Raw genomic sequence first — 25,653 nt, 5'->3', positions numbered from 1 at the left:
AATGCTTTCATGTATTTTTATGATGTGTATGTCTTTTTTTTTTTTTAAGATTTCTTTGTTTTTTCATACAGAACTGGGGTACAAACCAGAGGTGCAGGGGTGGTGAGAGGCCTTACCAGAGACAGAGTGGGGAGCAGAACAGGCAGGTCGACAAAGTACCCTGCTGAGGAGAGCAGCAGGCGGGTCAGGAGAGGTCTGCTGCTCCATGTGGTCACCTCCAGGGCCAGAGAATCGAACTCAACACTGAAGTGACTGCAGCCAGCTTGCAGTGCTGTGTCCTAACCCGTTGTGCCACCAGGGAGGGCCCAACATGTATGTCTCACAACTTATTTAGCCCATTTGAAAAGATTGAGAAGGGAACAACTAACTGAGTCCTCAACTCTATGCACTTTCTGTGCCCCTGAATTGCAGGGGTGTCACTGAGCATTAATCGCCAGACTGAGTGCAGGGAGGATGGCAGGTCAGGGCTGAGCCCCTGTCCTGGGGGTGGGGGCGGGAACAGTGTCCCTTGGAGGATGTCGTGGGGGCTTTCTGCTTTCCTGAAAACTTGAAGCATTTGTAGCTGCCTGGTTGCAGCTCTTCCCAGAGAGGTTGGGTAGGAGGGGGTGGGATGGGGCACCAGGAGGGTGCGGGGCCAGGAGGAGATGTCTTTGAGAAGCAGTCGGTGGACAGAAAAAAGAGGGTGAGAACCCCTGACCTTGATCCCCCCCGTGGCTTCAGCTGAAGGCGGAACAGCCACGGGCCTAACGCGCGTCTCCGTGGGAGCTCGCTCCGCGTGGCTGTGGGTCTTCACCTGGTGTGGCACCTTCGTCTCCGTCTCAGGTGACTTTCCTTACTTCTTGCTGCTTTTCAAGTTTGGGAATTCAGCTATGGAGTGGTGCCTGGAAGACTACACCAGGCTGCATGGCCCCACTTAGGAAAACAAATGCAGGAAGCAAGAACAAGGTGAACACGGATTTCTACCTGAGGAAAAGCAGTAATGAGACCTGGTCCCGCATCAAGTCTTGTCAGTGTCAGGACTAAAAAACAACTCCCGGTCGTGTTTGGAAGTCCTTTCTAGAACGTGCGTGTCGTGAGCGCTGGATGCCTGCTCTTTCTCGTTGTCCTTACTGTCCCTTTCTCTCTTCTCCTTCCAAGCCTCAGAAGAAGAAAGTGGAAAGCCTTTCCAGTGTCCGATATGTGGTTTGGTTATAAAAAGGAAGAGTTACTGGAAGCGGCACATGGTGATTCACACAGGTTTAAAGAGTCATCAGTGTCCGCTCTGTCCATTCCGGTGTGCCCGCAAGGACAATCTCAAATCCCACATGAAGGTAAGCCCGGCCGCGGGTGGCGTGAGGGGCAGACTCCGCCCGACCTTGCACCTGCTCTCGCGAGGGAGGCAGGAGAGCGGCACTGGCAGGGCTGATGAAGAGGGCACCCGAGGCCGAGGTGGGCAGCGTCCGGGGCACACCTGGGGAACGGGTCTCACGTAGAGGCCTCGGTGCCCCTGGTATCACCAAGGACTCAGAGGCAGGAGAAGCTCAGCATCTGAGTAACGTCTGTTGCGTCTGTTGCCCAGAGCCATCCTTTCCTACTGGGGTGCAGCAGCCTCACCTGACCTGGCATGATGATCATTTCTGGGGGTCTTGGAGGGAGACTTGGGGAAGGACAAGAGACCAAGAAACCAAGATAAGTCCAGGAAGGAGGCGCTTCTTCTCTGGAGAGATTGGCGCTGCCTTGCTCTGGCTCAGCAATCCCGGGGGTCACACAGAGACACCTGTAGGGGTTGTGAGGGCATTGTCAGATGCCTGGGTTTCACCTGACCCCTCTGGCAGGCTTGGGCCACTCCTGAAAGGCCTCCCCCCCACCCGGCCACTGGTGTCTGAGCAGGCCTAAGTCCCAGCATCACGCTTCTAAGGATATTGTTTTCTATGTTCTAATAAAATCAGGGTTGGGGTATGGCTGCCCGCAATAAGCAAATGGATTCAACTTAGTGTCAGTGTTGTGTGAGATGGCAGGGAACTGGAAACCCTCTAGCAAGCCTGCCAATGCTAAGGGTTTCATCTAAATCAAAGAGAGAACTGAGGCTTTCGAATAGGATGGACCTGAATTTAAATCTCATTGTGCAACTTAGCAGCTAAGTGGTTTGAACAGGTGAAGCTTTAGACTCTCAATCTGCTCACCTGTTAAGTGGGGCCGTAATATTTGTCTGGAAGAGCTATCATCAGTGTTTATCAGCAAAATACCTCACTGAGGAATGCAGTGGTAGTTATTAATTTCACTAACTATTATTGAACATCTAATGACAACAGTCATGATATTGATGTTTTCAATCTGTTTTGGCTGTTGACACTGTTTATAAAATGTCTACTTTCCTGCCATAAGAAGTATAGTCTGTGTACATCATTCAAATACTGGCTTTTTTCTAAATTTGGTAAGCTAGTTCTTCTGGAAAGTTCAGTATTGCTGTTGAGAATTGTAGCTCTAAAAAACAAGTGTGATCAAATAGCACTTCTCACTAACTTTAGGAAATAGCTTAGAAGATTTAAAAAAAAAAATTAAATCCATGATGTAATTTGTTTTCTGTCATTTGCCTTTTCTTCTGGGAGTAACATGCCCTTCATCTTCAGAATCCATTTAACCAGGAGTTCCAGTTGGCTGGATTTTACCGAGCTCAGTTTTTACTTTAACCCTCCTCATCCTCCGTCACCTCTTTCCTAAGTAAAATCTCATATTTTACCCCCGCGAAGAGGATTTCATTAGCAGGATGAGACTTCAAAAGGAAGACCTTTAAAACTAAAATGTGTTTTAGTGACTCTGTCCTATGCTGTGCTTAGAAATCAGGTCTGGCAAATTTAAAGCTTCAGTGAGCAGAAAACTTGCATCAAGCCTGACACCTTGTAAGCTTGGTTTCAGCTCAGGGTCACTTAAAACAACCTATTTATAAACCCACGGGGGGGAAAAAAAAAACACACTGGGCTTTCAATAGCAGGAACCACTGACCCTGAAACTACAAGGAGATGAGTTGGTGTCTTGATGCTCCCGACGGTCGGCCGTGAGCGTGACAGATGAGAGCGGAGGCCCCCGTGGGTCGTGGGGTCTTACAGTGCTTTCAGAACAAATCAATAACCAGTACAATGAAGCAGTTGTGCGAAATGACTACTTTATCCAAACTCCTAGTGTCCCAACTTGTTGAGCTAAGAGGAAGTCTGAGAAGGTCCCCTGCGAGTTTAAGCAGTCAGGTGGTGCTCTTTGCCCTCCGCCTCACTTAGGGGGCCCTTTTCCCCTTTCTTTTTTTTTTTTTTTTTGAAGGATTCATGATTTTATTTAGATTAGCCATTCTTTAATTTTTCTAAATTTTGCAGATGGAGTCTACATAGATTGGCAGGGCCTTGTCTAATCATTAGGTAGTTATCTTCGGTTGCTGTCACCACAGACTACAAATATGGTCAGATTTTCTCCAGCAAGTTCAGCCAACCAAGTGGGACCAGTTGAGCCTACAGATTTGCCCACTGTGTGACCAGAAAGACCTTAGGGACAGCCTCAGTCCTGAGCCTTTTTAAGAACTATAAGGCTTGAGCGAATCATGTTCCCTCCCCAGGCCTCTGGGCTCATGGAGAAATACTCCTCCGACCTGTCCCCATGAGTTGTAAGTGTTCACTGAGACTTTGTGCGTGAAGCACTTAACAGGTGCTCGTGAAGAAGCGCGTGGAAACATGGCTCACGTAGCAATTATCATTCAGAAGCCATTGCCCTGAGACTAGCGTTTACATTTTGAGAGATTGTTATGGTCTGAAAAAATTAGCCTGAATTTATTGCTTGTCTCTTTCTGTGATACCTCTTTAGTGTTGAGGATTTAGATGAGCACAAAGATATATAAGATTGACCCTTCATCCCTTCCTGCTGAAACAACTCTTACCATTCTAATGAAGACCCTTCTCTGGTGACTGTTTCGATTTTTTTTAAAAACTGGAGCTCCCCTTCCTTTGTTGGACAAACTCGCACCGAGGGTGCCCCCCTGGGGGGCCACCATGTGCTGTCAAGCCTGCCTCTTGGTGGCATCTTATCATGTAGACATCTTTACGGCCGGTTGTGGATGGAGCTTAACATCTGCAGTGTTCCCGGGGTTGCTTTAGGTTTCCAGTCACAATTTTACAACTTTCGTGGGTGAGCAGCCTATGGGAATTAAATGTGAAATTTATAAGCTAAAGTGGCACAGAGGGTGGCTGAGATAAAGGACATCGTGACGGAAGGTAAGAACTGGCCCGAGACAGGGGTTCCTGAAGTTTCCTCATATGCCTGGGCTCCTGCGCGAGAGGGGCCTAAGAGTGAAACATGCGTCTGTCCCCCAGGGTTTAGGGTGGGTGACACATAACCTTGGCCCAAAGGGCCAGTCGGTGAGTTTGTCTCCCCTTGGCCTGCAGTGAGTGACCAGCAGGCTAAAGGGAACAAAAATTGTAACAGAAAGTGCTTCTCATTCAGGAGAGACTGAATGACCTGAGCCCCATCGGGAGGCCATCCACTGTTTTCCTTTAAACAGTCACAAATATTCCCACCACCGAATACATCAAGGGCAGGATTCCGTGGAAGAGAAGCCACGGAAGAGACACTCTTTAATCCGGGGCCCCCTTCCGGTTTTAGGACTTGGGCTCGACTGCTGTCATTTTCCTTCTCCCAGAAGCTGCCTCCAGGGCTTCTGTGCTGGGATTAGCTCGCTCCTCTCCAGGGCCCATAGATGTCAGGACGTTTCTGAAACGGAATCTGCCTGCTGCACCACCCCCAGGGTGCCAGAAGCCTTCCGCCCGTGACCTTTACCGCCTGGTTCCGGGCAAGCTTTTGTTGGCACCTGGCAGGGTCCCCTAGGACAGTGACCTTAGGCTCCAAGGTGCCTGCCTCTGCTGAACTGGGTGGAGGAGAAGTGGAGAGTCCTGAGAGCTCTGGGAGAAACAGACGACAGGGTCAGCTCCAGCGTGACGTCCCTGCTGTGCAGGAACAGGGAGGGGTGATGTGAAGAGTCAGGGACAAGCCTAGCGTCCTCCCCAGCCCTCTGGACCTGGCAGCGGGGACCCTGCCTTTTAATGAGCGAGACTTGGCTGCCACAGAATTGACGTTTATCTGGTTATTGCTACTGAGAAACTCAGGCTTTGGGGGACCCAGCATCTCTCCTGTTGTTTTTTTCCAAAAGCCACAGTGGGGTGCTGTGGCGACAAGATCTCACCATTAACTTTTAATTTCTTTGCTTTTGTTGGTTACTTAACATTATTTAAAAGTATGTTTTGGCTGGTGAATAATGCTTTTGGACTGCATTCAGAAGGCATAAACAGCTGTAGTAAAACTCGCTCTCTTGGAAAGGAAGCCACGCGAGGGGCCAGGTGGTGCAGTGGACTCATCTAGCACCTTTTACCTCCCTGAGCCAGGGTTCAGAATCTGGGGAGGCCCCTCTGAGAGGGGGGGTGTCGGTTTGGTTTTGATTTTGAGTTCCGATCACTTGTGTGTTCAAGATCACAACTCCCCCCCCCCCCCCCAAATCATTTGGCCCAAGTCTACACAATTGGCAGTTTCTAGGCAAGGGAGGGCCAGGCCTGAAATAGCAGGGTGGAGGCGCTCGGCTCGGCTCGCGGCGAAGCCCACTGGCGGAGATGAATGGGGAAGTTACAGGCTTACAAGCACCTGCCAGCTCCAAGCCCGGACGGGGCCAGTGCAGTGATGCCCTCACTTTTTCAAGCACTAAATTTGGTAGTGACAGGAAGAAAAAAGTTTCTCGCAATTTTTTATAGGTATAGTGCATGCGAGGCTGGAACTGGCTTAAAAGGCTGCGCTCTTCCGTGGCAACCTTCAGAGCTGAGAGCGAGGTGTGGCCGCATCTGGTGAACAGCAGTTCCCTTTTGCCGAGAGCCCTCGGTGGCCCCGCTCCTGGCCTTTCTCCCACGCCGCTCTCTTCCAGGGTCGTTTTGCTCACACCCCTTCCTCTGGGGTCTCAATGTCCCCGTCTGTGAAACGGGAGTACCTTGGAGATGTGATTTTCCACATTTCGTAACTACCTAGAGAAGCATCCTGAAAATTGAAATTATGTTTGCAAAACATAGCCAATTCTCTGGGTGACCGTAATTGGGAACATGCAAAGTATTATGAGAGTGAGAAGAATTACTTGACAGATTGCCTTCTTTGACCCCCAATTAGCGGTTATGTAAGTCCGCATTGTGCTGGGTTTTTAATATTGCCTCTGAAGACAGCCACCGAGACTGGATGACGAGAATAAATAATGCGAGAATTCCCCCCAAAACGGCCTCCGGTGGCAGCCAGTTGTGAGCGTGGCCGTAATCACAGACTCTTAACCTGTGTGGACCGGCCTGACGTTTAGGGACTGACCTCATTACCTGGAGCACAGTAATGAAATGCTCCTCTGGTTATTTTATTTCTGGGGCCGACCCTCTGTACCATGAGGATATGGTTGATGAGTAGTCTGGACGTTTGACCAGGCGTTTTCCGGAGGCGTGCGGTGCAGAGCTCACTCTTGTTGCTTCTCCGTCAGGTTCATCAGCACCAGGACCGGGGAGAGACCTTCCAGTGCCAGCTATGCCCTTTCACTTCCTCACGCCACTTCAGCCTGAAACTCCACATGCGTTGCCATCAGCACTTCCTGAGGACAGAAGCCAAGGTGAAGGAGGAGATCCCAGACCCAGATGTCAAGGGATCGCCCCACCTCAGTGACAGTGCCTGCCTGGGGCAGCAAAGGGAAGGAGGAGGGACAGAGCTAGTGGGGACCATGATGACGTCCAGCACTCCAGAGAGGACTAGCCAGGGTGGGGCTGGCGTCTCGCCTTTGCTGGTGAAGGAGGAACCCAAGGAAGATAACGGCCTGCCAACCTCCTTTACTCTGAATGCTGCTGACAGGCCAGCCAACCACACAAAGCTGAAAGACCCTTCCGAGTATGTGGGCAACAGTGCGTCAGCATTGTTCAGCCAGGACATCTCTGTTAAGATGGCGTCTGATTTTCTCATGAAGCTGTCAGGTACTTGACTAGGGTTGTCTTCTCCCTCCCCCACCCCGCCCCCACCAGTGCCCTCACCTGTAACATGAACCGGGCGTCCCAGATAACTTCCGGGCCCCGGTAAATTCCTGCGCTGACGTATGTTTCCTCCATGGTTGTGTGTTTTTTAGCAGTCCTTTGGAAGTAGGTCTCGCCGTGCTTTGGGCCTGAAAACAGTAGAGACTGTGCATTTCCCTCTGGCTTTTTCCCGTCACGGGTTCCCGTGTGGGGGCAGGTCACATGCCGAGGCAGATTGGTGGCAGTTCTGTGTGGGGCTGGGCCGTGTACCTTGTCTCTGCGACGGACTTTTAAAGTGCCGGTAAGAAAACATCGGATTCGGCTTGTACTACTCAAGTTCTTCACTGTCTTGGTTCGAAAGATGTTTGAAGAACACAGAGGCCGCTATCGGGAATGACAGACTTGGCAAATTTGAGCAAGTGTTGCCATGATCTTTCAAGTTTTACTCCCAGTGGGAGATATTTTATTGTGGTCAAGTGTCCCCCACATGCGTGCTGGCCACTTCGAAGCATGGCACGTCTCTGTTGCTTTACGTCACACTGGGTTGTCACCATTGCCGTGTTCGAGCCCAGAGCTTTGCACCCCAGACCCACGCGCCCCCGCAAGTCCCGCCACCGTCCCGTCCCCTTCTCTGCCACTTTGGCCACCCCGGGCGCCTCTCGTAGAGTGGAACGGGACTTTTTAATTCTTCCCTGACAGTCTCGATGCCATTTTGAAAGACATGGAGATAAAAGTGGTCACGGCTCATCTTTGTGGCCGACATCACTGTCACCATCCAGCGATAGGTGACGTTTCTTTTAGGTTTTGTTGCTTTTCAAGGATTTCTGTGGTGAAGTTGTGGCGCTGAGCAGGGCCCTCGCACGCCATGCTGGGGTGTGTGGATGTTCCTGACCCTTCTGGGACAGAGCAGAGGGTGGTGGGGCCGCCGTGATTTTAAATTTTTAAAAGAGATGGGCGGGTGGGGAAAGGTCAGCGGAGAGTGGGCTCTAACTCGCGGTGAGCGGTGAGCGGGGCTGGCCTGAGATTATTTCCAAATGCCACCTCAGAGCTTTGGAGATTGACAATACCCTTTTAAATGGAGAATAATTGGTCACCGCCTTCTTTTAAATGGGCTCCGAGTCGCATTTCACTAAATGTCATTGCCAGGTGGATTAGAGGAGCAGCCTCTCGCTGAAGTCCCTGTGCTTGGTGACACTTCATTCGGGTCTCCTGGACTGTCCCCAGGCCCGGGTCGCGGCCCCATGGCGCTACTTGGGAACACTGAAGAAGGAGGGGGCTTGAAGTGCCTGAAATGAGTTGAGGGAAGGAGGGCAGGAAGGCCGCAGGGAGGGACACCAGGCTGGACCCCAGTGAGGCACGGGGCGCGAGCCCCTGATCTTGACATTTTTGGGAAGTGGGGGGCTCGGCCCCCCTTCCTGCTGCCCTCTTCCTCTTCCATCCAACGTAGTGGAGACTTGGAGTCTTAGATCAAAATATTCTTGAACGTGTACAGGAAATGTATGTTTTTAGTTTTTCTTTTGCTGTTGATCCTTTCAGATTTCCCCTCCCGGAACCCTGCTTCTTCCTCTGTGATATCTCCTAATGTGATAGCAAAAAGGACCCCTTTCCTGGGCTCCTGTCGCGCACTCCCAAGGGGAGAAACGCAGATGACATGTTCACTGAGCATCGCTGAGACGGGACGTGCCCAGCTTCACAGGCTGGGTGCTGCTCAGCTGGGTGGAACAGCTCTTAGGAGGCTCATCCTCGCTCTAGTCCTGCTCCCAGGATGGTATCAGATCCGGAGGTGGGTGGGAGGAGAGGCAAGACCCTTTGGGCTTTGGCTAAAACACGGTGCAGGATACACGAGTCCTCCTGGGCTCAGCCCTGGGTCCCCTTGTCAGGCTGGCATTAGCTCCAGACTCAGAAAGCAGGAGATAAGACCTTCGGCTGCTGAGAGCCAGGCTTGCAAACAGAGCCTCAGAGGCAAAGCCAGTTGGCGGGGGTGGGGCAGGGGGTGAAATCCTGCACCAGAGCTTTATAGTGTGATCTGTTTTCTCAGCTAGCTATTGACCAGGCTTGTTTACGGTTTGGCAGTCTGAGTGTTTACTGACTGATCAATGGGCATAAGAAAACAGATAACAAATGCACACTATTTATGCAAAAGGCCCATGCAGCTATTTTATGGTGGCTTACTAGAGGTCCTGAAACCTGACTTGTATGCACTGTTACCTAGCAACCTGTTATAAAGTCACCGGGGAGTGAGATGCATCGGTAATTTTTTTTGTGTGAGCATATTTGGATGTAAATGTAAACTTGGTGACTGTGGCAATGCAGCCCACGGGAAGAGAAGATATGTCAAAAGGAAAGGAATACATTTTCTGGAGGGCTTTTTTTTTCCTTTTCATTCCACTAACTCTGGTTGGTCGGGCCCCGTAATTGATGGCCGCTGTCACTGGGGTGCTGTACCTGGCTGTGTCTGTGGCTGTGATTCCAGGCCCAAAGGCCAAATCCCGGGGTGCTGCAGCTGAGCTTCTGGCCCTTCCCATTGTCAAATACAGTGACGCCTCGGTTAGCCTGGGGTCTGGCCCCTCGGTGTCATAACGGCGCCATTGTTCTCGAGACAAATTTTTGAGCTGGACTCTGTGCATGCACCTGCTGGGGCGGGAGGGTGCAGCTGTCGGTGGGCACCGAGTCTGTGCGTCTCCGTGCCAGCCACATCGCGGTCTGCAGAGCGGGAGCACAGTGGCAAATTCAAGCGTGTCCATACCTACTTGTTTCCAAAAGAGAGACGGCAAACACTTGTTTCTTTTTTGCTTGCTTATTAAGGGGAGGCTTTCTTGCTTCTTCAATTAAAACTAAACATAAAGATGACTTAGTGGGACCCAGTGGAATGAAAATCGCTGGCAGAATGCTGTTTTTAATGGACTCGAAATCTCCAACGCCCTCCCCCTCCCAGGTCACTGTGAGGCTCCCCAGTGTAAGTGAGGGTGAAAGCAAACCCCTTCTCTAAACCAGCAGGTCTCCCTCTGCCGGAACCTGCACTTAACATTCTTCAGTCCTTCAGAGTTAATACAGATCTGAGGCTGGAGTTAGGGGAGGGTTGGGGTAGTCCTGCTTTCTGGGGTGATGGAATAACCACCCTGTAAACTTTGCTCACGGTGTTGGCGGGGGTGGGGGGGGCAGGCCTCGACAGCTGCAATTGCACACATTTCACATGGGTCTTTGTTGCCAGGAGAGCCACAGAGGGTGTCCAGGCCTCAGGTACTGGAGGCCGCCTTTAGGGGAACCATGCGGCCCCCCAGAACCTCTTAAGTGGTTGTCCTTCAGTGCTGGACAGTGGTTGTCCTTTTCCAGCAGGACTCCTTACGTGGGCTGCAGAAGCCATCGTTCCATCAGTCCAGAGCCTAGATACTGGCATTTTAAAAAAATCCTTAATGATTACGGGAGCTACCAAGACAGAGGCCCTTGACCTGGAGTGGGAATTCGGTGAACCTAGGGCCTGCCCTGGTACCTCTCCTTCCTTGTTTCCTGCCCCTGAAGAGAGGCAGGCTCGGTGAAGGCCTGAGGCGTTCAACACGGGTTGTGGTGGGTATGAACCGAAGCATGAGTGAGTCATGGCGATGAGCCCCCCTTTTTTCTTGTGGGTCCTCATGACAGAGATTAAAGAAGATGCACCTTAATATTCTCCAGTTAGAACAAGAAGTTTCTCGGACTTGTCCAGAGCCCCCAGGGGCTGGGAGTGTTACCATTAGAAACTCCGTTAAAAGTTGCCTAGGGTGGCTTTTCATTTTTCTCTCTTTCTGAAAACAGCACTTTTTAAGATAGAAAATGTAATTCTAACTCTCCACACTATAAGCAAGAGTTGACAGAAACTTGGCTCCTCAGCTGTCGGCTGAGAATAGCTTTATGTCCCTGTTTTGCGAAAATAAAAGATAGAAGTCATTGCAACTATTTTTAATTTGAAAACTGGCAAAAGGAAAAAAAAAAACCCTTTATACTGTCTCCCACATTACATTAATTTCTTAAGATTAAGCCCAACATTTTAACCAGGAGAGATGGACTTTTTAAAACAGCGACTCTCCAGCCTGATGTGCTAGGAACTCGGCCACAAAACAGCCAAGGTTTTCTTGTATGAATAAAGAGCAGTGGCCCGTTATCTTCCCGTTACCCATAGGCCTTTGTTCCGCCCCTTCCACCACCTTGACGTGTCTGCCGTTCCCGTGCGGCTGGTGTCTAAATGGTACCAGCTGTGTTGTGTCCGCTGCTAAGGGGTGGGCCCGAGAGCCTCAGCTCCCAGGGGGTCCGATTTTCCGTGAATCCTCTTAACCCACGAGCCTTCCTGTGACCCTAGGCCTCCCAGGCCTACGTAACCCGGGGCATTCCCACGCTCCATGACGGTTGCGTTCCTGGAGGGCTTTTCTTCAGCAACCTGCCTTTGCATCTTCTTTTTCACCCTGCCCTGCTTCTCTGTGGCGGGCTCTCACTGGCCACGTGACGGCTGCCCTGTGGAGACTTATGTGCGGGCGACCTAAGCCCCGCACAGCCCTGGATGTTATTCAGCCTGGTGGTGATTCATCTGAGAGGCAAAGTGTGACTCTTTCCTGTCTTCAGCAACTTGCTTCTCCCTGACATGAGGACTGAGTGAGTCACGGAAGGGAGCAGGTGGCATTCCAATAGAGAGGGGCCCAGAGGTACCCACATATGTGTCGAAACGTCCTGGGCCGGAGACTTGGTGACACGTACTCATTGCTCATGACGATTCCTTCTCCACAGCCACTTCTGTAGAGCTTTCACTCCGTGCCTCTGAGTTCACAGGAAGGTCATCACGACTCCAGAGAAGGCTAGCACTAGTTGGGTGTCCCCCCTTTCGGAAAGTTTGCCTCCTGCCTCTTCTCATTTAGAAAAGACTTACATTCCGAACTGCTTTTGCTGAAAGAAAGAAATCTAAAGAGGACTGCCACTTTTCTGATAAAGTGGGAAAACCACAAGCAACACTGGTTTGGCAACAGCTCTTATAGAGGAAGCAGCAACCCCACGTAGTGAAAGTGGTCCCCCAAGATCCTTCCCCAGGAATGATTCGGTTGATTGCATGGGGTCTGAGAATAATGAAAATCTTTTCTGTGTAAGCTTCTTCACTTTACGCCATTGCAACTTGCCAAAGTTTTCATAGAAACACCACGTTGGATAGCGGGGGGACCTGCATCCCCGTTTTACGGTTGAAAACTGAAACAGATTAAGAGGGTTGCCTGAGTTTGCATAACGGATTGCAGAACTAGGATTGTAATCCAGGGGCCCTAGTTCTAGTGACCTTTTCCCACTGCCTGTACCCCAAATCACAAAAAAAAAAAAAAAAGGAAACAGCAAAACCTGAACTTGACTCTGTTCTCTGTCCCTGTTTGTGAACTGAGTTGCCACAGTCTGTTCTGTTCTCTCAGTGGCCGGTGTTAAACAGCTTTGGAAGCTGCATTATTAATTCTAGGCCTCAGAAATTACCTAGTACAAATAGAGTGGGCACAGTCCGGCCAGTTTATAATTCCATAGAACTTTATTGTGTCCAGTGTGTTTCCAAATACTTTGTCGCAACCTGTGGAGTAAAAACCAGCATTGCGTGAGTAACTGCAAAATGGTGGCATCGGGAAGCCACATCTTTCCCCCACCCCCGGCTGTGCTAGATCTGTGCCAGACAGGTACACCCAGTTCTAGACTTGCCTGCAGTCCCACCCTCCAGCTAACTTTGCCGCTCGATAGGCCTTGGGAAAATGTACGAAGACCCATGTTTCTGCAAAACTGCTTCCCAGCCGTTTTCTCCCTTTTCTCGGAAGTGCACATCCTTCTATCTGCTAGTGTTGTATCTGCTTCCACTATTATTTCTAGGAGCTTATGACTAAGTAGATTTGTTTCTACTGACCTAGGCACTGTGCCAAGGACCTCACGTCATTTCTCATTTAAATCTCCCAATCACTGATGGGGTCAATAATAGAAGCCTATTTTAGAGATGAGGAAGCTGAGGCTTCAAAGATCTCAGCTGCGGGGGGACAGATTGAAGCTTCACCTCGATCTCTCTGTGAAGCCTTGGCTTGTGACCACTTAATTAGCTATTACCTAATTTTTTTTCTCAGTTGAGGGAACTGTCTTTTGACCTCCGTCTGCCTCACTGTTTATTTTCCTTGGCTTCAGCCCATGGCACCCTCCCTAATGCATGCTAACTCAGTCCCTGATCTGGATGCCTTTTCTCTGTCGACAAAATAGATCGTCAGTCTATCCCTGCTTGTGCTGTCCACCACAGAGACCCCCTCACCTGGACAGCCCCCCTCCATGCCCACCCCAGCCTTCCCCCCTCGACTCTGACCGTCCCCTGCGGTCTCACTGGATGGGCTTTCTACGGGCACCTCTTGTGCCTGGCTCCTTTCTCCTCTCAAGGTGAGAGTGTCCCTGTCCCCACCAGCTAGATACCCCCAAACCTGGCCGTCGTCGGCCTCCTCGCGCACAGTCTCAGGGGGCTGCTCGTTCAAACTGCAGAGTTTAAAGAGTTAAACTTCCTTATCTAAGGTAAAATGAGTAAAAGGAGAACTTTTATCAAAGGAATGTGCATGTTATTAAAACTAAAAGAACGACGCTCAGGCGCCTGTGATCTGCCATGCTTCTGTATCTCCATAGAGAATCCAAGAGCTAGGCCTCGTCCCTTCGACGTCCTCCAGCTCCTGTCCGGTCCATGCCCCGCTAGCCATCCTGCCGTGCAGGTCCCACTTCGTCATTAAAACCTAGTCCTGCCACCTGATGTGATGACACCCTCTCACAGGGAATTCCAGTGATATTTGGCATCTTTACCACCTAAGTCAGTGCTTGTGGCATTGCGAATTCATCCCGCCGTTTGCGTATTAGTTTTGCCTCTTCAACTACCTTTCAGGTTGCTATGGGGGAGAGAAAATGTTTATTTTACAATATCTTTATCTTTGCACCATCCTCAGTGCCTTCCTGGATGGTCCGTAAGAAAGAGCTTCCTTTTTCATATCGTAGAAGTCAGATTTTCAAAAGTGGTGGTCTTATTTCCCTTAAAAAAACGATTTGCAAATTCACTTCAGCTCCCTAGCACAGTGTTGGTCTGAAGTAAGGAAGCAGGCTGTTCCAAAGGAGCTTCGAAGCACGTGTGGTGGGTCTTGCATTGTCTCCGGCCCCATGTTCCAGGGCCTCAGCTTGTAGGCCCAAGAGTTTATCACAGGGTGAGTGACAGAACGATCCATAACTTAGTAGCTCAAAGCCTTTCCCTTGGCCTGTGCTCTGTGGATTTGCCACTCGGGCATGTTTCAGCCGGGGACTTCTCTTGGGTCTCTCCCGGACTGACTCATCTATCTAGTGTGTCTAGGCAGGCCGCCGGGGACTGGCTGGTGCAGGGTGCACTCAGCTGGGGTGCTGTCTCTGCTGCCCATGGCCGCTCCTCCTTCAGTGAGCCAGCAGGCCCAGCTCCAGGCAGCTGCACAGACTCCAAAGGAGAGCCAGGAAAGGCGGCAGGCCTCCTGAGACCAGGCTCAGAGCCGGCCCCGTGTCCACCACCCTGTTGACAGAGTCCACTACAACTCCAACCCAACTCCAGCTGGGAGCGTGGACTCAGCCTCTTGCAAAGTCACGCCGCAGTGGGTGGCTTCCAGGGAGGGTGTCCTCGGAAGACCAGCGCCCGCAGCCCGAGCCGCAGGCACTCAGCGACAGAAAGCAGTGGCCACGCGGTGGCCAAGCCAGAATGCCAGCGTCGTAATTAAACATGACAAGTGTAACAGTCGGGAGGAGATGTCACTTGGGGCAGATGGTCATCAAATTCCCTGAAAAGTGTTGGAAATGTATTCTCCAATCTTTAGGTTTTCTTTTTCTCTAGGCTCAAATCACTTCAGGCTGTTCATACATGCAAATCACCTCACTGCTGTTCATGCATTTCATTCTTTGGATGTGTTAATAGTATGAATTTAAAAACCAGCTTTCCTTCACACTGACTCAGGTCTTGATCGGTTTTCCAGAACTTGTTCTTCCTGCTTTTGACAAGGTAGATATCCTGTCTGTTAAGCAGATTACTGTAATTGTTACTTTTGCTGGATATATGTTGGTCTTAATAGCTTAATTGGCAGAGGCAAACCTGATTTGTTTAAAGTTCCGGAGGCCGCAAGCACTAAGCTTGCCCCTTACCCTGCCCCATCACCCTGCCTGCAGTCATCATAGCTGCCCTAGGAAACCTCTGTGGTGGTGTTGCTTTGGGGACAGAGACCCTGCAGGGTGGCCAAGGATTAGCTCAGGTGGAGACTAATGAGAAATATGAGATGGTTAAAACTTCACTAAACACTAATTATGAAACCACTGAAGGCAAATTAAGTAGTTTACTTTATTAGGAGCAAGTTTTAAAAATATTTGGCTAATGATTTAAACATTCTATTTTAACATAACATGCTTAACATCTAAAAGGAATACTCTGCTATCATTATTATTTAATTAAATCTTGGCTTTCTTTTGATTTCAGAAGGGAGTTCATTTTTTCCATACACAAAACACATCCAAAAGCCCAGGTCCTCAACCAGAGCTTACACACTACTATATATTTACAAGGGAACTTAAGTAGCTATAGAAACACTGATTTGCTATCTAGAAAGTTGAGTTCATTATTTGTGTTATTTTAAAGGTTACATCATCATTTGGGTCTCCATTTCCTTGTTATAAAACAATTATAGTTTTCATTTGTTTGTTTTCTAAACAGTAAGTCCATTTTTTTCAAACAAAATCTTAAGTGCAGACACAATATGTAAAAGATCCAGAATATGTATTTTTTTACTATAATGTTGAAGTTCATGTTTTACAATTATTTATTGTAAAAGTACTACTAGAAAAAACCTACTCTTTGTGAAGCCTCAGGCATGGAGTTAGTGGTATGAGAGAGCGAGGTCTTACCGCAATAGAAGCGCCTAGTGTATTTCTGCCTTATTTTGCCGATTGCAGTTTTTCAAGAAACACCATTTACTCAGGGATGTTGTTGCAAAGGAGAACTTTGACAATTTAGCTTAAAATCTCAGGATCCTGTCCTTTATTCCAAGGCTTGAAAGAAGGGTACAATGTTTAAAAACATTTGCTTCCAAGTTGGCAAGATTTAACCACTACCTTCATTCCTTATCATAATCCACGCCTCCAGAGCTTTCCATATGCACCAAAACCACCTATAATTTTGTACTAGTGACTTGGTTTTATGCTCTTAACTGCTCTTAGGAAACATATTTCCTCTTTCCAGCTGTCAGGGTCCTCACCTGCCGAGGGGTCATAGTTGTACCTACCTCAAAGCATGCTGGTGGGGGTCAAGCAGGTGAAACCCGGTGAAGATGCAGCCTATTCCTTGGCATCTGCTAAGTGCTCAATAAATGATAGAGCCCAGGAGAGCGCCACATCCGCCTGTCGGCTGTGGTCAGAAGCTTCCCTAGAGCAGATGACCTGGCAACCCACCCTGGCATTTAATAAGGCAGAGCTTCTCAACCAGGGGGTCCCTGGCGATGTCCGGAGAAATTTTTGTTTTCACCACTGGGAAGTAAGTGCTGGTGGCATCGAGCAGTTGGACGCCAGGAATGCCCTTAAACACCTTGCCACGCACAAGCCTGTCCCCCCAGAAGATAACCTGAATGTCAGAGCTGCCAAGGTTCAGTGAGCCTGATTTAAGGCTTGCGTATCGACACTAGTCGGCCACTGTCATACAGCTTTGTGTAGACACACACGCGCAGGCCTGAATTTGCTGAAAGCCCAGGGCACAGCCAACCTTTTCCTTCATAATGGCACATAACTAGAACTCCACCTCTACTGGCAACAGCAAGGGCACCTGCCTTGCAGGCAATACATACAACTGAATGAAGTTGTGGTCTCTAGTGAGTTGACATTTTTCATATAAAACACAGTGTAAAGTGAAATTTCAAACCAATTTAAAAATAGTCTTAAAAGTTTTAAATGTGAAACAAATAGCTGTTGGAACCCCTGAAGATTATGCTAGGGTTCCTTGGGACACTGTTTGAAAATCACTGATCTGGTGACTTCTTCCAGGCCTGAGAGTTTCTGTTTTAGGGTGAGGGAATAACTAAAAGTCTCAAGGCCTCGCTTTCTCATGCAGCAATTCACATTCTCCATTCAGCGTTCACAAAACCAGATTTTTATATTCAAGGAAAGTGCCTTTTCCTTCACCACAACTAGAACAGAAGCAGTTTTGTTACAGCCTTGCCTTCTACCCTCTCAGTCAAATCTTCACCAAGCTCTTCCCTATGAGAAAACATCCCAGACCTTTGGGTTCTACCCATCCCTCTCTTCCTCACTAATATGCCTCGTTCACACCGTATCACGTGTCTTCCAAAGCTAAAGTTAGTCCCTGAAGACACTTGCGGAGAAAGGAAAGAGCAGGTTTTCAGCCAGAAACCCTGAAGTGTAGGGTTTCTGTGATGGGGGAAGGGGATCAGTCTGTTAACTTCTTGGGACCTTCATTTCTTCACCTATAAAAGTGAAAATAGTAATAATACCAATCTTCTATGGCTGACGGGAGGACTGATTCAAAATGCTGGTTGTACGCATTATTGAAAACAAAAAACAATTTGTTCAATTTAAGGAAATTGCATAGAATTTTCCTCAAGGCGAGGCAGGGCGCTAAGAAGGAGTGTCTGGGTACTAACGACTCCTTGCTGTGAAGAAGGGTTCCTCTCACATCTCAGGAATTCTGCCTATTCCAGTCATGTGTTGCTGAACAACATTTTGGTCAGTGACGGATGGCCATCCCATGAGCTGCACCACCCAGCTGAGGTGGGCGGCGGACCAGGCTGTCCAAGTGAGCACCCACACCGACGTCCCCACCGCAAAATCTCTGTGACATGTTACCTAAGTGGTGCCTGAATGTAGAACTGGAACCGTGGAATTACTTTATCCCAGTACTTTCCCATTCCTTCTCCACATTAACCTTTGTCTCAAATCCTTTATAAGTCTTCAAAAAGCCAGTTTGCTCCCTGAAATGGCAGCCCGACTCCATCGAGGGCGTGTGCTTACAGATAGACTCATCTATAACTCAGAGCGGCCCAGCTGAAGTGTCCGCAGCCAACAGTGAGGAAAGGGTCCTCTTGGGTTTCCTCAGTGCATCAAAAGCGAAGTACCTGGAAACCTGAAGGTACAGAAGCAGAAGTCCAGGCAGGTGCCCCGGAACAGCGGGACACAAGTCTTGGGGAGTAGGAAGAATGAAGTCAAGACTGCAGTGAGGCATAAGTGATTGCTTTTCTCATAACAAATTCCCTAAAGAAAAAAAAAGAAGCATCTTTCATTCCATTCTCTTTTTCCTGTAGAAAGAGAGAATGGAGGTTTTGTTGTTGTTGTTGTTGTTGATGTTTTAGTAAGATAATAAAAAAAGGCAATTAGTAAGTCATATTAATTTTAAAATACAGGCTTTAGGAGCTCATCTAAGTGTAAATATTTCTGGTCATTGAAAGAAAGTAGGGTATCCTGCATCTTTCTATTTTCACCTCTTCTATGTACATCCAAATGCTGGGAAGTTAAAACATGGGCAAGCAGGTACTTCAACATGTTTTTTAATATGCCATTAGGTTTATATCCATTTTCCCAGTGCATTGCTAGTTTGATGCCATTCTTGACATCACCCAAGTGAGCCCCAGGTATGCACACTTATAATCCAGCAATGTCTAGCTCACCGTTGCTCCTTAAAATGTCTTATTGAAGTCCTGTTAAATCTGGTTGTACAAATAATACTAGATATCTTTCCCCGCATAGGTCTCCTGCAGCATGTATTCTGATTAATGCTTCTACAAGCCACTTACATCTGCAGAGAGCATCTGTGTAATGGTAGGGCTCTCCAGAAGCCTTTCGGGCCTCCACCGTTTATCTCTTTCCCAACCTCACCTTAGATTTTTTTTAAAAATCTTAAAAATAAAAGATAGAGCACTGAGGCATTTTTAAAACTACATAACCATTACTTTATATTACTCCTTACGAAAGAATCCAAGTTACAGGCTTCATAGATACCACGTTGTGGAATTACTGCGCTGTGACTAATAAGGATGTTCTGGGAAGAGGATTTTAAGAAACATTCCGGGCGAAAGGCTTAAGGCAAGAGCGAGTTTCAAAGGAGGTAGTCCCCCACCCCAAGCTGATAGGTGGTTGAAAGGGGAGAAGCCACCCAGAAAAGTCCTGGTAGGAGTTCCTTCCTGGCAGGGTTGGTAGCATCACTTGAGGGCTGCTCTCGAGACTTGTTCCCTTGGGACCAGAGACCTGTTGAAGTCTTCAGAGGGCTAGATTTAAGCACTTTCCTGAAGATTTCCTGGACTGCTTAGTTAAACCAATGTCCACGTAGTTCTTCAGACACCCCCGTAAATGCCAAGTCTCAAGAGAAAAGCTTTTAGCTTTGTCTCTAAGGACTTATCTCCAGGTGAGTGATCAAGTCCATGGAAGGTTCTTCCAGTTACTTTTGATGGCATATTTAGGGGGTTCTTGGCTTTTTTTTTTTTAATTAACCACAAGCAGCAATGCGGAACACTATCGGAGGTCAGTGTTTTTGATTCATTTGTAACTTGTAGTCAGTGTATTTGGTTCAGTTAACAATACTGATCACTTACTGTGTGCCAGGCACACAGTTCTGGGTACTGAGATGCATCAGTGGTAAAGATCATTGCTTTCAGAAGTCTGCCTTTAAGCTGGAGGAACAGCCCATGTGTTAACTTAACAAGTAAGCATTACACAGTAACTGATTTGTGTGTTCGGGCTGATCCAACAAAATAGCACAGACTTGGTGAATTAGACAACAGAAATTTATTTCTCACACTTTGGGAGGCTGGAAGTTCAAGACCAAGCAGTTGGCAGGTGGGTTTCTCATGAGACCTTGTCACTGTGTCTGCACATCTCTGGGTTCACACATCCTGGTGCCCCTCTCCTGAGGACACCAGTCATGTTCCATTAGGAGCCGACCCAGTGACCTCATTTACCTCCAGGTGCAGTCATTATGGGGGTTTGGGCTTCGACATATACATTTGGGGGAGTGTGCAGAATTCAGTCCATAGCAGTATGGTATTAGGTGATAAGTATCTGGGAAAACAAGGAAGATCAGAGTCCAGGGAGAGATTGCGTGAACTGTGTGTGTTGCGGGGTGGGGGGTGTCACATTTTGAACTGGATGGTCAGCATAGACTTCATTGAAAGGGTGGCATCTTAGGAAGACTTGAAGATCAGGTTACATCCCAGTGTTGCTATAACTCAGGCACCCACGGTGGAGGGGCGGTGAGGCGGATGGACAGCAGGGACAGACACAGCTGGCCGCTTGTGGGCTGGGTTCTACCCTGGGCTTTCCCCACTGCGGTCACACCTCCAAATGTCACGTTAGCCCTCTGAGGTCCAACTTACAAACACGCTGGCCTGTGTGAACTTGTGATTCCTAAGTACGCATTCTTAGAGGGACACGTGTTGGAAAGACAGGACTGGGTGCTGTGGATTGGATGGAAGTTGGGGGGTGGGGGGGAAGGGTGATGGGGGTTTGCTTTGGGGATTTATTTTCATCATCTATTTGTTAAGCAAGAGAGGGATTAAGACTCATCTTAAAGATCGTTACTAGGAAGTCAGTATTAGTATGGCATCTTTCTCCACAGACACCCAGTGCACCAGCCCCAGATTCCTGCCGCCTGGCCCACTAAAGGCCCGTGAGAAAGACCGTGGTGGAGGGGGATGCTTGCCTTCCCTCCTGGTCTTTCAGGGGCAGCAGCTTGTGGGTGAAGAAGGTCTGGAGTGGGGCGGCCACATCACAGCGTCCCTCCCATAATAGACCACCCGTTCTGCCCTGACCACACACATGCTAAAAATGGAAAAAGGACAGTCGTGGAAAAACTGGTGAAATCTGAATAAAATCTGGAGCGTGGCTCATGTGAATGTGCATGTCTGAGTTCTTGACCAACATGGTCACGTAAAGGCAGACATCGGGGTGCTGGGTGATGCACAGACGAAACACTCAGCCATCTTTGCAACTATTCTAGGAATCCAGAATTAGGCCATTTTAAAAGAAAACGGTGCCCACGTGGGTCTGGTGAGTTGGGCCGCAGCCATGATAAAGCCGGCAGAGGTAGGCCCGGCTCTCCGAGAGTCGTGGCTGGCAAAGGCAGGAACCTCCAGTCGGTGGGAGGCTCTCCCTCTGGCCTGCTCTTGGCAACCTTCCACCCCCACCCCCACCCCCGCACCCACCCTGGGTATTTGTCTTGGTATCGCCTACTTTGGGTGACTCATGTTTTTCACCCATGGTGTAGGAAATTGCCCGCAGGCATTATTTGATAATAGGCCCAGGCAGAGAGGGTGCTGATAGTCAGGGGGACCACAGCTGATACAGAAAAGACATTCAGGGATCCAAAACGAACATGGCAAACACAGGACAGGCAGCCTTCCTAAAAGGGAGGGGTCGGGAGCCCACACCTTCAGAGCCCCGCACTCTGTGGGGAGCAGACCGGCCTTCCCGGGCGGGGCCGATGGGCCTGGCCGATGGGCCTGGCTGGCCCTTGCCCTCTTCGCACATGGTGATGGTGCCTCCGTGCCTCAGCAAGTGTGAGGCAGCCCAGAGGGGTGTTGCCTGTGTGTGCGTGTCTGTGTGTGTGTATAATCCTTTTCTTCTTTTGACAGCTGCGAATCAGAAGGAGCCCATGACTCTTAATTTTAAAGTGAAAGAGGAGCCCAAGGACGAGGAGGCGCTCGGTGCCCCGTTGCCTCGGCCCAGCTACGTGTTCAGCCCCGAAGCTGAGGTACCAGCCCCGAGCCTCTCGGACGACACGCTCAAGTCCCCGGAAGGAAAGGGGGACGCGCTCAGGAGGGACATGTCCGTCAAAGCCGCGTCGGAACTGCTCATAAAACTATCAGGTATTTGATTCATTCTAAAACACTAACACGGACCAGTGAAGCCTGCCGCCCTCTGGTGAGCCCGCCGGGTGCTTCCCGCCCGGGCCTGCACCTCTGGCGGCCACACCTTCAGTCACTGTCACCGTGGGTTCGGAGTGACTCCGCCGAACCTTGGTTGGTTTGCAGCCGTCAGTGACCCTCGTGTCCAGCCCAATTTTCCCAACTCTCTGCAAGTGGTCAGGGACATTGCTGCTTTCGCAGACCAAGTCGGTCGTAATTTAAAATGGGTTCTGATGACATTCAAAGCACTTCTGCTAATTGATCAAAATATCTATTCCTTCCTCCTAGAGGCCCTTGCCTTTTTTGTGCGTATTTATACTATCTGCCTTAAGAACCATTAAAAATATTTTTCTTAACTTAAGAAGCAGTGGAGATGACACTTGAAGTAATTACTAATAGAGAAGCACTGAGGTCTTAGGAATAGAAAATTTCATAATGAAATGTTACAATAATTAATCTAAGTTCTTAAGATGAATGAATAATTTTATTAGTATGTTAATGTAGTCCCAGCCCATCAAGTGTGGGAAAAGTGTGTGATTATTTGGAATCTGCATGTGTTGCTTTCTTGGCCACTGCCTCTATCTGCCAGGGGTTGGTGAGGGTGGGGTTGGTGAGGGTGGGGGAGGAGTGTCTTTTAAATTCAGAGTGTGACTTTCATAATAGGGTAAGAAAATCAGATCAAGAATAATACTAAGTTTGCCATTGCCTAGAAGTAATGTTTAGAAATTGCATTCAAAATGCTAATGTGAATCAAAAGTGTGTCAGTCACTTGCTGTGCTTTTGCAGGGTGCAAGGTAGAAATGCACTGGGGAGAGTCTTCCCTGTAATTTCATTAGTGATTCTGTGTTTCTGGTTGACCAGTAGCTTGGAAAGTAAGAAATTAATAATGACTTACTTAGAATCATTTATAGCAGAACGGTTGAAATTCCTGTATGTGCCAGTTGGTGGGGTTGAGAATTGTCTTTTACTACTAATGCAAAACACACCAGAACTTCGGGGAACGTTGATTTGTTGCAGATAAAGCTAATAGCGTTATTAGGTCACTGTTGTCATCTAGTTTTTCGAAACTTTGCAGTACATACGCAGCTTCGTTTATGCAGATGAGGGGCTAACCAGGCTGTGCCGAAAGCTCAAAGTTTGACAATACAGTGCTCCAACCAACATACTTTTGTGTACGTGAGTCTTCCCTCCCGTGTCAAAGGTCTCACTGACGTAATCCGTCTGCTGTTTCCCCCGTCAGTTCCTAGAGGTCACAGCTCTCTGCTCTGTCCCCCATGCGTGGCCTTCCACATGACAGTGACTAAATCTTCCATGGTGACTCCTGTCCCCTCCTGCGGGTTAGATCCCAGTGGATAAAATTCCTATCAGAGTTTGCTGTGCTGCCAGAATTATGAGCAGAGAGAGCTGGGGCGACACAAAAGATGCTGTGCAAAAAGAGATTTCAGGAAAGACATTCTTTAAGGAAGGTTTGATCTTAATCCTTGTGGCTGAGGTGACTTGAGACACTGCAGCATAAAGTCATTCCCTAGATAGTAATGAGAACCTGCACATGTAGGGCTGTTGGAGAAGTCATGACGCATGTTTGCTTGAGAAAAAAACAAAAAAATACGTCATGGCTTTTCCAACAACCCAGTAGAATTAGGCTGTGAGGCAGCCGGCACGGGGGATGGAACTGTGGACCACAGGGGCCTCTGTACACTTACAGAGTCACACCAAGCCAGCAGTCCCCAGTGGACAGCTGGGTGATTTTTCCAGAAGTGCCCTGCTTCACAGGACGGAAATGAAAACCTGTTTAAAGACTAAGATATCTTTTGTTGGTTGATTTTTGTTTGTTTTCCCTCAGAGAGTTAAGCATCTATCTACCTGCAAGATGCTGTGGTCTATTCAGACGCAACCCAGGGCAGTGGAACCCATTCAGTAAGAGATTTGCACTTGGTACTTGGTCATTCAGACTATAGTCAGGTAAACTTTGAACAAGTTTGTAACTAAGTGCTAAAAATAGGCATGTGACTTAAAAACATGTCTTGGCATTCCTAAGCCACAAGACTAAGAAGACTCACCCTTTCTAAATCTTAAAACGGGTGTGCTCTTCACTCTAATCATGGGTCTGTGCTCTTGGAAGAAGACAGCTTCCTCAGTTCTCTCCCAAGTTGGCATTTGAGCCATTTCCATGTTCTCAACCCGGAGGACACTGTCAAGGCCTCGTCGGAGTTTGCCGACCCCCTTTTCCTGGGGTGTCTCGTCCCCTGGGCCTGAGTGTAATTCATTTCCCCAAGTGTCAGGTGAGTCGGGCTGCTCCAGGTTCTCCTGGCCTGGTACCCCGTAACCGAGCTGCAGGCCTGGTTGTGGGGTGAGTTCCCCCCTTACTGATTTTCATTTAGAGTCTAATGTCATGCTGGGGAGAATGTCTGGAAGAACTGGGTGGATAAGGTATGATCTATGCATTGTCATATATTTCTTTCCTCCTTTCATGTTTGACTTGAGGACTACATAAGTTGAGGAATAAAAGGATTTTCTCTCTCTTCTTTCTTTGAGAGGAGAAGCCTTGAGAAAGAAGCCTTTCCATCTTTGTCTTGACCCACTAAAGGAAGCTAGTCAACAATTTGAGCTGCTTCCTTCCCAGGTTTAGATTCATTTAACTCCTTAACCATGAATGCTGGGCACTTGGCCCAGTCAAATGTCACGTGAAACATCCCTTGGTGCAGAGGCCTCTGCAGGTGTATTGTTTTCCAAATTGACATTTATGTCTTAGAGGAAAAACACAGATGAGTTAGAAACTAGGCTAAAGTTTTCATTAACTGTGCATGTGGGAAAATATGAGTTTTCTTCCTTCCTGTGGCTCCAATTAGATTTCCAGTTGTTAATTGGGAAGTCAAGTGCCTGACCACTGGGCCAAGGCAACTGACGACCAGAAAAGGAAGCCACCAGCTCTCAGGATGCCACTGGATGCCAGCGAGGGAGCCGGAGAATCAGATCTGTCTACCGAGTATAGTTTAAGATAACTCCCAGAGGCCTCGGATGAAGGAGGCCACATCCTGAAGTTTAATACAGTGGTTATATCATGTTAGGCAGACTAAGAGAACCAAGTCGCTCTTAAATTCTGGCTTGGTGATGTTACCTGGCAAACTATGAACAGATGTATGTTATCACAGATTGACATAATGCAAAAAGAACACAAAATTTTACTGACTTTGTCTTGGCTGTGCCTTCAGAGAAGTTGCTAGACTCAAAGAGATAAAGAAGTACCCTCTTCTCTCTTTAAGGAGTCACAGGATATATACAATATACATACATACATACATACATACATATATATATATGTGTTATATATATTACGTGTTATATATGCTATATGTAGAATATGTGTGTATATTCACATGATACTCACACATCATACACACATGGGATGAATATAGAAAATGAATCAGGTACAGGGTAGAATCTAGAAGGAGCAGATTATAATGCCATTTAAAATAGGAATTCCACCCAAAGTAAGTAGCTGGAAAGCTGGTGATACTCAGAAATATCAATTAAACAGAAAAATTAAACACTGAAATTTATCTGCTATGGTAAGTAAAACTCTCCAGAGACTGGAATTTGTATTTTCTTAGATTTTAGGATATTTATTGATATGTAATGGATCTGTAGCATTATATTAGTTTCAAGTGTATGACACAGTGATTTGCTATTTTTGTCTATTTCAAAATGATCATTGCAATACATAG

At 48.2% G+C, this 25,653-nt stretch overlaps 1 protein-coding gene across 3 annotated transcripts in view; it reads left to right on the top strand.

Moving 5' to 3' along the window:
* The window catches only part of ZNF827 (zinc finger protein 827), a 147,134-nt gene that overhangs the window by 40,944 nt on the left and 80,537 nt on the right, over positions 1–25,653 (top strand). For all 3 annotated transcript variants that reach the window (XM_012726837.1, XM_004685305.2, XM_012726838.1), the window contains exons 3-5: positions 1,138–1,310; positions 6,512–6,992; positions 21,656–21,889. In XM_012726837.1, coding sequence (XP_012582291.1) covers positions 1,138–1,310; positions 6,512–6,992; positions 21,656–21,889 — 888 coding nt within the window. The remainder of the gene's footprint in view (positions 1–1,137; positions 1,311–6,511; positions 6,993–21,655; positions 21,890–25,653) is intronic.

The sequence above is a fragment of the Condylura cristata genome, unplaced genomic scaffold (assembly GCF_000260355.1).
Source record: "Condylura cristata isolate star-nosed mole 26May11 unplaced genomic scaffold, ConCri1.0 scaffold00018, whole genome shotgun sequence".
Classification (NCBI taxonomy): Eukaryota; Metazoa; Chordata; class Mammalia; order Eulipotyphla; family Talpidae; genus Condylura; species Condylura cristata.
This window is presented reverse-complemented; position numbering and strand designations above follow the sequence as displayed.